The following is a 10,186-nucleotide window of genomic DNA, read 5'->3' as shown; positions in this document are numbered from 1 at the left end:
TGTGTGTGTGTGTGTGTGTGTGTGTATGTGTGTATCTATCTGTGTGTGTGTGTGTGTATGTGTGTATCTATCTGCGTGTGTGTGTGTGTGTGTGTGTGTGTGTGTGTATGTGTGTATCTATCTGTGTGTGTGTGTGTGTGTGTGTGTGTGTGTGTGTCTCAGTCTGCAGCTACATCTTATGAGGGATTAGCATTTAGCCTCGTAGTTAGCTCTGTATTAACCTGCCGGGTCACAGAGCAAAGCCTGCAATCAATTATATGGATTAGCATTAGCTTAGCCTTGGCGTGTTTTTATTGATGCTGACAGCACACGCACACGCACACGCACACACACACACACACCCACAGACGCACGCACACGCACACGCACACACACACCCACAGATGCACGCACACACACACACACACCCACAGACGCACGCACACGCACACACACACACCCACAGATGCACGCACACACACACACACACACAGATGCACGCACACAAACACACACACACCCACAGATGCACGCACAAACACACACACACCCACAGATGCACGCACACACACACACACACACACCCACAGACTCACGCACACGCACACACACACACCCACAGACGCACGCACACACACACACACACCCACAGACGCACGCACACACACACACACACATTGTATTGCTCTTAGTCACTCCTCTCTTTGTCTCCTCACAGCTGACGTCCACCATGACCTGCTGACATCATTACGCCCCGCCCCCCCCTCCCCCAAACCCCCCTCCTCCTCCTCCTCCTCCTCCTCCCCCCCGCTCTCCCTCCTTCAAAATGGCGCCGACCAACTGGCCGTCGCCGTGGCGACCGCTCCCGCCATTGGTGCCGCCGCTGCTGCTCGTCCTCGCTTCCTGTTTCCTGTCCGAGTCGGCCTCGACCGCGCCCTTCCCCAAAGACCTGGAGCCCATCGACGTGGTCGCCTCGGAGCGTGAGTAGACGCTCCAGCACAGAAACACTGACCTCATCACTCACTGCACTCTCATTGGTTCAGCCCCGAGTAATAACCTGTGTGACTTTGTGTTTGTTAATAATGTACAAACGGCCATCTTTGTTTTTCACATTTGTAGCATCAAAATGTTACAATTAACCACCGTGAAGAGAAAACACACTGTTAAGAGTTAAAGTTGTAAAACATAAACACGGACAACGTGTCAATCACCGTGTAGCCCCGCCCCTAAAGCATCCCCTGCTTTATGGTCTGTGTGACTCTAAATGGACCATCACTTACTAAATGAACATCATGCTGTATTGAAGAAGACTTGAAACTAGAGATTGAGACCATAAACTCATGTTTACAATGTTTACTGAGGTAATAAATCAAGAGAGAAGTAGAGTCATTTTCTCATAGACTTCTATACAACCAGAGGAGTCGCCCCCTGGTGGACACTAGAGAGAATGCAGTGTGTTCTTCTTCTCTCCGTTCATTAATGTTCTCTCCGTGTTGTTGTTCTCTCTCTGCAGAGTCCTACCAGTTTCCAGGTTTTCAGGGTTTGCTTCAGGACAACGACACGCTGCGTCTGGGTCTGGACTTCCAGAGGTTGTTACGCATCAACCACATGTTGTACATCGCTGCCAGGTCAGTCGACACACACACACACACACACACACACACACACACACACACACACACACACACACACACACACACACACATTTAGATGTTCAACAATAAAACAGAAAGAAATCTACTGGAGACACAGAAACTCACCACAACAATGGTTTCTGTGTGATCGTTGGACGTTTGTCGGCCTCTGAGAGCAGGAACAAGAAACCATTTCTGTTCTGCAGATTGAAGTAAATATTTACAAATATCATTATTAATGAACGAAATTACTTTCTGTCTTTCTTCTTGTGGTCTCTGTGTGTTTGACGTCCTCTCAAGTCCCTTGAAGTGTTTCTACTTATAAAGTATCTGGATCTGTGTTTCCATGCTTTGTGGTGTTTTGCTCTGCTGATCTGCTGTGTTGCTTGTAACTGCTCGTTTTAAATATTAAATCACTAACTTCATAAGATGTAGATTAAGTCATGATAACAGACGTGATAAAGGCTGATTGTTGAACACAAACATTCTCATATCAAAGTATAAACAGCACATTTACTGTCGTGTTTGACTGTACGAGGTGTGACTCAGCGTGGTGAGCGCTGACTCGGTGCTTTCCTCTCCTCAGGGATCACGTGTTTGCAGTGAACCTGACGACGGCTTCGGAGGCGTTCGTCCCTCGGCTGGTGAGTCAAATTATACGATCAACACAAATGTTTTTGCACCCGGACAGTCGCACGAGACAGAAGATACAGAACCCGCCGCTCAACGCGGTCGACCTCTGAACCGCGGAGGAAGACGGTTAAATCCACAGATTGCTTCCATCCCAGCTCTGTGTTTATGAGATTCAACCGTAATCACAGCTGAGACACTTGAACTGTGAAGTCGTGCTTGAAACAACGGCTCGTTGATTTCAGACGGAGGCAGAGAAAAGAAAAGGCTTTCAGGATGAAGACTGGTCGAGTGTGACGGGCCCTCTGCTCACTCCCCTACATATCGCAGAAAGACAAGCTAGCTAGCTAACTAGCGACATCTGGCTAGCTATTTCCAACATACAGCAAGCTAACATTGGTGGACAGCTGGCTAGTTAGCTAGCTTGTTGGTTTAATGCTTTAATGCTACGCTGGTTACAGAATATAAGCCAGCTTGTGGTCAGCGGTCTAGCGGGGCCTCCGCCTCGTTCCCTGCTGCTCCGGAGAAAGACAAGCTAACTCGCTAACTAGCCAGCCATCCGTCTCCAGAGCTGCTTCTAGTCTCTTCACTGACGTGTGTTGACACCAGAACAAGTGACAGCCGTCGCCATTTTTCTTTTGTACTTGTCAAATGACCACGGAAACCACTTCAGTATCCGTCGTACTCCGGTTCTACTTCTGTGTCGCCGTCTCTTTCCCGTCACGCTGGGCTTGAGTTTCTAGCTTCTTTTAAAAAGCGTCACACAGACTCTCTGTGATTCTTGTCTCACGTCAGAATCTTTCCCTCAAAGCGTCGAGACCGGCATCGAACCCGACGGCTGACAAACGCAGAGAAACATTTCGTCTTCTTCTCCTTCCGCAGTGAATATCAGAACAAAACTACAGCAGCTCGTAGCACAAAGGACGCGCTTCCCTTTGATCTGCACACCTCCTCCTCATCAAAGAGGAGAGGTTACAGGGTGCCCCCCCCCCCCCGACCGTAATGGGCCTCCCGGTGCATTGTGGGACGGCCCACAGCAGCTCTTTGATGTGAGATGTTAGTCTCGTTATCAGTGATCCGACCTTTCAGTCCTCTCTGTGTGTTTGTCTTTAAAGCGTTAAACGTGTTAGTTGATGAACTCGTGTTGTGCTCACGTCCGACGTCTTCACCTGTTCAACGTCCAAGACGACACGTTTTTGTCATTTTTGTTCCGCTGATGTGTCTCTCAGGTGGAAATAATCTGTTCTCGATGGAGGTTTTTACACATTATGCTCCATAATAATAGATCATCTTCCTGCATATCAGAGGGAATGATCCGCTAACACCACATGTTTGACTCACGACGGTTATAAAACTAGTGTTTGTTGTGTGAGGGTTCAACAATACTGTGCATTCACATGAAACACTACATTTGGGATAAATTACCTACAAACTGGCTGACAAAACGTGGTAATAGGTCATCAAAGTTTCACATTATAAAGGTAATCTAATCAGATTACTCTCACCTTTTGGATTACCATGACGTCATTATCTCACGTGTGAAGCAGAAGAAGCCGCCATCGTGGCTCTTTGGCTCGTTCGTGTTTCTGTATTTTAACTCGGAGCAGCAGCAACCGCACACATTAAACTGTCATTTTATTCACATTCAAAGCTTCTGTTGACGTGTTTTGAATGTTTTTATTCATGTCATTGGTTTAAGATGGAAAAATAAGAGTTCTTGTAATTGTAGATACATAAATGTAATTTATACGTCCATGTTGGGAGTGATTCATTGATCTGATGTCCGTCTGCTCGGATTCAATAACTGGAGTGTTTCTGAGTGTTTGCATTCAGTTAACGAACATCTTCGTGTTCCAGAAGCTGACGTGGCGATCCAAAGACGTCAGCAAGTGTACGGTCAGAGGGAAGAACAGCGTGAGTTCCTGCTTCTTCACCTTCTCCTGTCCTTTGTTTGTGTTTATGGACGGATGGTTTTAAAAAACACAGAAGGAAATACGTAGATGAAATCACGTTTTGTTCGTTCTAACCAGCAGAAACTATTTTAGGAAAAGGCTTCATCGCTTTCAAAGTTCAGCGACACTAAAGATAAAATGAGAAAGCCTCTGTTTACTTCAGTAAAGGAAACACATTGAAGACTTGTCGTTCTTGTAAAGATGTTTGTGTCTGGATGAATGAGGGTCCGTTCTGGTGTTGGTGTTTCTAGGACGAGTGCTACAACTACGTCAAAGTTCTGGTGCCACGAAACGACGAGACGCTGTTCGCCTGCGGCACCAACGCCTTCAACCCCACCTGCCGAAACTACAAGGTACACGGCTTCATATCCATCGTTTTAATGTGTTTTAAGACCCGATCAGAGCAGGAAATACTTCAGTCACACCGGAGAGGACTGTGCTTTCAAAATAAAAGCAGCAGGTCTGTCCAGATGTTTCATAACTTTAGCGTTCAAATGTACTGATGTTTCACCAGTCAGTGGATTATAGTGAAGTCATTCTACCTCTGGAAGTGTTTAAGGTTCTCTTTACGGGATTCAGAAGTAAATCTGTGTTTGAGGGATTGCCTCCACTCGGCTCTCAACATGGCGGCTAGCAGCTAACGGTGTTTACAGATCTAACGTTAGCTAACCAGTGTAGCGCTAACACAGCGTATCCTCGTTCAACGGCTTCAACATGTTACTCCTCATTTTTTTAGCGTTTTTTGTTTACATTTCCGCTCATACAGTCTTTTCAAAATAAACTTCAATGTTCACACTAAACAAAAACCAAACGACTTGGTTGGGTTTGAGGAAAAGATTTTCTTTTGGGTTAAATTAAGTACAGAAGTGTTGTTACCGAGGTTCCTTCTCGTGTGAGATTACGTGGAATAAACACAAATGATTGTGTATTATTTTCTGTTGTTTGTCACAAAGCTCAGAGAAGCTCTGATGACAGACCTCATTCTTTACTCCTCTGTATCTTCACATAGATAACGTAGTTCATTATGATATCAATGCTCTGAATACTGCTTTAGTTTATAATCATTTTAAAAACAAATGAATTAGCTTCAGTTTAAATGTAACCTTCCCTGCACAGCATTGTGTGTGTGTGTGTGTGTGTGTGTGTGTGTGTGTGTGTGTGTGTGTGTGTGTGTGTGTGTGTGTGTGTGTGTGTGTGTGTGTGTGTGTGTGTGTGTGTGTGTGTGTGTGTGTGTGAGTGTGTACTCATATTTCCCTCTCGGGCGGGTTAATGAGCAGAGAGACGAGGAGGTGACTTTTATTGTGGCGGGGCTCCTTCAGCTCCTAATTGAAAGCGTCAGGCAGCTCGAGACGCCTCGTCAGCACCAAATGCAACACCTTCACAGGAAGCCCCCCCCCCCCCCCCCCCCCCACCCTTTTCTTTCACGTTGCCGTGGCGCTGTGAGTTTGATTGACAGATGCTGACCCCGTTTAGCAGCAGCTTCCTGTGCTTTGAAACCTCCGGCGGCGGGAAAAAAACACAAGTTTACCTGAAGACGAGGAGCTCTGCTTCCTCTTTTATTTGGATCCAAAAGGAGAAAAGCAGCAACACTGTGCTGCTCTACTTCTATTGATTGATGGCAGAAAATAAAACTCAGCTTGTAAAGAACAGGAAGTCTTTTACGTTAACGGATGCAGTTTCACAGATAATCAGCGATGAAGCTCTAACATATGTTTTACTGTGATTGATGATCGATAGGATTGGAACGTTACATCCTGAAAGAATGTCTCTGTTTCTCTATCAACGTCATTATTATTCATCTGCACTGTAAAGAAACCGTGATTAAAATATATGTTAACTCTAAATACTAAAGGCATTCATTCCACCAGTTATAGAGGTCAGATACATTAAATACAGACATACGGCAAGTGGAGATAACTGTGTTATTTTAAATGATTTGAGTTTAAATGTCCTCGTTTAGAGGATTCAAACTGTTGACCTAAGCTCTTTCTAAAGACATCTTTAGAGGGGAATCAATTATTTTTCAAGGTTATTGTCGTATTCAGCAGCGTTGTGCAACACAATGCAGTTTGTAGTTGGAAACAGGGTGAACAGGTTTGTCTTTTAATATAATGTGAGCTCTTCGCGGGCACCTCTTGTCACCAATATCACTGATGCTCAGTAGATCGTAGCGCTGATGTTCTGGGCTGTAGAGTCCTCCTGTCCTGGACCCTGAACACCCCGTCAGGAGATAACCTCTGGTTCTATAAGGTTCTTCAGAGCTTCACGTGTTAAACCTGCATTCTCTCTAGTGTCCACCAGGGGGCGACTCCTCTGGTTGTATAGAAGTCTATGAGAAAATGACTCTACTTCTCTCTTGATTTAGTCTAAAGTCATGAACTGTCCTCACAAATATTTGTACAACTCTCAAATATTCCGGTTTTCAACAATAATAATAATATTATTTATATTTGTATCTCATTGTTTGTCATGCTCCGTCTCAATCATGATTCATTTTAATATGAAAGCATAAACGATGCATTGATGTGTCCGTCAATCATCGCTTCAGCGTTTGCTGCTCTCACCAGCAGACTCCGTATGCTAACGGTTAGCCTAGCCGTCATGCTAACGGTTAGCCTAGCCGTCACGCTGTAGAGCTCCAGGCATGAAAACGCTGCGTTCACGGTGGAAACACTGATGTAGAATATGTTAATGAGTCGGGTGACATGTTGTTGAGAGAGTTTCAAAATGTTTTGGATTTTAGGGGACAGAACAGCATTTTGAATCTGCTGAGGAGCTGAAAGGAAAATCACTTCAACTTACAACGAACTCTTGAAATGATGAAAGTAAACTCTGGTGTCTCTTTTGTTTTTATCTCTTTACTTTCATTTTTTTAACAGAAAGAGTCAAAAGTCTGAGAAGGAGGAAGCTCTTTGGTAGATAATAATGAGAATGAATCTGAATTAAACACATCACTGAGCTTGTTCTTCATGAACTACTGTTAGTGAATCAGCACATGTATGTAGAGAAGCGTTCTATAGAGCTGCTCTCACTGACTGACACCAGAAGAGTTTACATATATTCCATCTAGTACTGCGTGACGTGTACTTTTACCTCTTCACGGTACGCGTGTCTCCTCTCAGATGACGTCTCTGGAGCAGGTCGGGGAGGAGGTGGTCGGTCAGGCTCGATGTCCCTTTGAGTCCGGTCAGTCCAACGTCGGGCTGTTCGCTGGTGAGTCATCAAACTCTCTCCATCTCCGTCAGGAAGTATCCGAGTCCTTTACTGCAGTAAAAGTACTAATACCACACGGTGAAAATACTCTGCGACAAGTACAAGTCCCATTCAGAACTTTACACAGTGAAAGTATGTGAGTAATATTAGTAGTTACAGTAAAAGTATTCATTGCTCAGTAAAATGATTTCCTGTTATATCTCATGTTTCTGCTGCTTTAACGTGTTTCATTGTAATTAGTTACTTTAATCTGCATCAATGTATCTTATTCTATGACATCATCAGATGACCCTGTGAGAAGGAACAAAGGAAGTACAACATGTACCTGAGATGTAGTACAGTAAGAAGTACAACATGTACCTGAGATGTAGTACAGTAAGAAGTACAACATGTACCTGAGATGTAGTACAGTAAGAAGTACAACATGTACCTGAGATGTAGTACAGTAAGAAGTACAACATGTACCTGAGATGTAGTACAGTAAGAAGTACAATATGTACCTGAGATGTAGTACAGTAAGAAGTACAACATGTACCTGAGATGTAGTACAGTAAGAAGTACAATATGTACCTGAGATGTAGTACAGTAAGAAGTACAATATGTACCTGAGATGTAGAGGAGGAGAAGTACCTTGAATTTGAACATAAGTACTTGAGTGAATGTACTTGGTGACATCACTTCCTGTGTAACAGGAAGTTAACAGTCAGACTGTGAATGCATCTCTTGACGTGTTGCCGTCTGTCAGGAGGAGATTTCTACTCGGCCACCATGACGGACTTCCTGGCCAGCGACGCCGTCCTCTACAGGAGCCTGGGAGACGGCCGGCCCGTCCTCCGGACCGTCAAGTACGACTCCAAGTGGCTCAGAGGTCGGTCACAGAGGTCACACAACAGAAACAGCCTGCAGCCTTTAAAGTCAATGATCTTCATCAGAGACATCAAACAATGACTCGTGTGTGTGATCGTCTGTAATGAACCTGAGGGATCATTTCACCAGAACAATGGAGGTCTGTCTCCATCCTGTTAACATGCGGTCCTTCATACTCCTGTCATCGGAAAAACCAACACGGCCATGTTTACTCTGACAGGTTTAGAACGGCATGCTGGGAAAATGAAGAAGTCAATGAATAAGATGATTATAGGAGACGATAGCAGGCAGAACGTGTTGAACTTCTTCTTCTCCTTCTTTTTGTTGTTCTTCTTCTTCATCTTCTTCTTCTTCTTCTTCATCTTCACCTCCTCCTCTCTGCAGAGCCTCACTTCCTGCACGCCATCGACTACGGTAACTACGTCTACTTCTTCCTCAGTGAGATCGCAGTGGAGTACACCGCCCTGGGAAAGGTGTGTGTGTGTGTTGATACATAATCCATAGGTATGAATGTGTCTGAAGTAAACTCTGCTCTGATTGGCTGTGATGAGGAAACTAATCAGTAGATGTTTCATCATCACGTTGTTCATAAACTTGCTCTGATTCATATTCTGTGAGGAGCTGCTTCAACAGACCCGTGTCCATAAGAACACAAACACTGTGACCCTCTCTGCTCACAAACCTCTTATGAACCGTCCTCGGGTTCAACATGGAGGTCTCTGGACCGGACTTGAGTAAACCCGTCTGTCTCTCTCCAGGTGGTGTTCTCTCGAGTCGCCCGGGTCTGTAAGAACGATAACGGAGGTTCACCGAGGGTTCTGGAGAGATACTGGACGTCCTTCCTCAAGGTGAGGAAGGAAATGACAAAGGACATGGACGAGGTGTCCTCTGGTGTCCTCACTCATAACTCGGTGTGTGTGTGTGTGTGTGTGTGTTCAGGCCCGTCTCAACTGCTCTGTCTCCGGAGACTCCTTCTTCTACTTCGACATCCTCCAGTCTCTCACCAACGTGCTGCAGATCAACCAGAGACCTGCTGTGGTCGGCGTCTTCACCACTCAGGCCAACAGGTACGCAGCTGTCTGTCCACGGTCCCTGTGACCGGAGGAGGGAGGACACTTCTTAAGTGAAGACATTTTATAGAAAGTAGGACATATGTTTGAAAGGTAGGACAGGTAGTCTGGACAGGTAGTCTGGACCGCTTGATAGATCGGTTCTTGACTCCCTCTGCAGCATCCCCGGCTCGGCCGTCTGTGCGTTCTACATGGACGACATCGAGAAGGTCTTCAACGGGAAGTTCAAGGAGCAGCGGACCAGCGACTCGTCCTGGACTCCGGTTCCTGACGAGCAGGTTCCCAGACCCAGGTGAGACCATCTGAATCCAGGACTACTTTAAACCCAGCAGCATTTCAGCGAGAGTATTTTATATTTTCAGTTTTTTCCCTCCAGACCCGGTTCGTGTGCAGGTGACGGTCCGGCTGCAGACTTCACGTCGTCGGTTCAGTTCCCCGACGAGATGCTGACGTTCATCAAGTCGTATCCTCTGATGGACGAAGCGGTTCCCTCCGTCAACGACCGGCCCTGCTTCACCAGGACCTCCAGCAGGTAATGGAGCCGTCCCGTAGCCGGACCGCTGGGGTGACGTGGATAACTGGGATTTAGGACTCGTTGAATGCGGCAGCTTGGTCCGTGTCCAACAACAAACGAGCACAGGACCTTCACCCAGCAGACCGCTGTCCGAGTCCCGCGTGAAGCCAAAAGTTATATTCGTCTTACGCTGCCACCCCCACACCGTCGCCATCTTTGTTTTTGTCCGTCACCGTTTTGTTTTTTTACAACACGAAGTGAAACTAGAGGGTGGAGCTAAGTGCAACCGAACGCTGAATAAGACATTTTTAGGACCAAAATGCTTTA

The 10,186-nt window shown here is 45.8% G+C and overlaps 1 protein-coding gene across 1 annotated transcript in view; it reads left to right on the top strand.

Moving 5' to 3' along the window:
• Positions 1 to 805: 805 nt before the first annotated feature.
• The window catches only part of LOC306707873 (semaphorin-6C-like), a gene marked incomplete at both ends in the record, with an annotated part of 35,594 nt that continues 26,213 nt past the window's right edge, over positions 806 to 10,186 (top strand). The window contains 12 exons of the mRNA XM_079175515.1: positions 806 to 959; positions 1,493 to 1,672; positions 2,172 to 2,257; positions 4,101 to 4,157; positions 4,447 to 4,548; positions 7,318 to 7,408; positions 8,154 to 8,276; positions 8,660 to 8,748; positions 9,034 to 9,123; positions 9,215 to 9,342; positions 9,506 to 9,637; positions 9,722 to 9,877. Of these exons, the coding sequence (XP_079031641.1) occupies positions 806 to 959; positions 1,493 to 1,672; positions 2,172 to 2,257; positions 4,101 to 4,157; positions 4,447 to 4,548; positions 7,318 to 7,408; positions 8,154 to 8,276; positions 8,660 to 8,748; positions 9,034 to 9,123; positions 9,215 to 9,342; positions 9,506 to 9,637; positions 9,722 to 9,877 (1,388 nt within the window). The remainder of the gene's footprint in view (positions 960 to 1,492; positions 1,673 to 2,171; positions 2,258 to 4,100; positions 4,158 to 4,446; positions 4,549 to 7,317; positions 7,409 to 8,153; positions 8,277 to 8,659; positions 8,749 to 9,033; positions 9,124 to 9,214; positions 9,343 to 9,505; positions 9,638 to 9,721; positions 9,878 to 10,186) is intronic.

This window comes from Pholis gunnellus (assembly GCF_910591455.1).
Source record: "Pholis gunnellus genome assembly, chromosome: 16".
NCBI lineage: Eukaryota > Metazoa > Chordata > Actinopteri > Perciformes > Pholidae > Pholis > Pholis gunnellus.
Note: the sequence above shows the minus strand (reverse complement) of the source record. Positions and strands in the feature narration are given on the sequence as shown.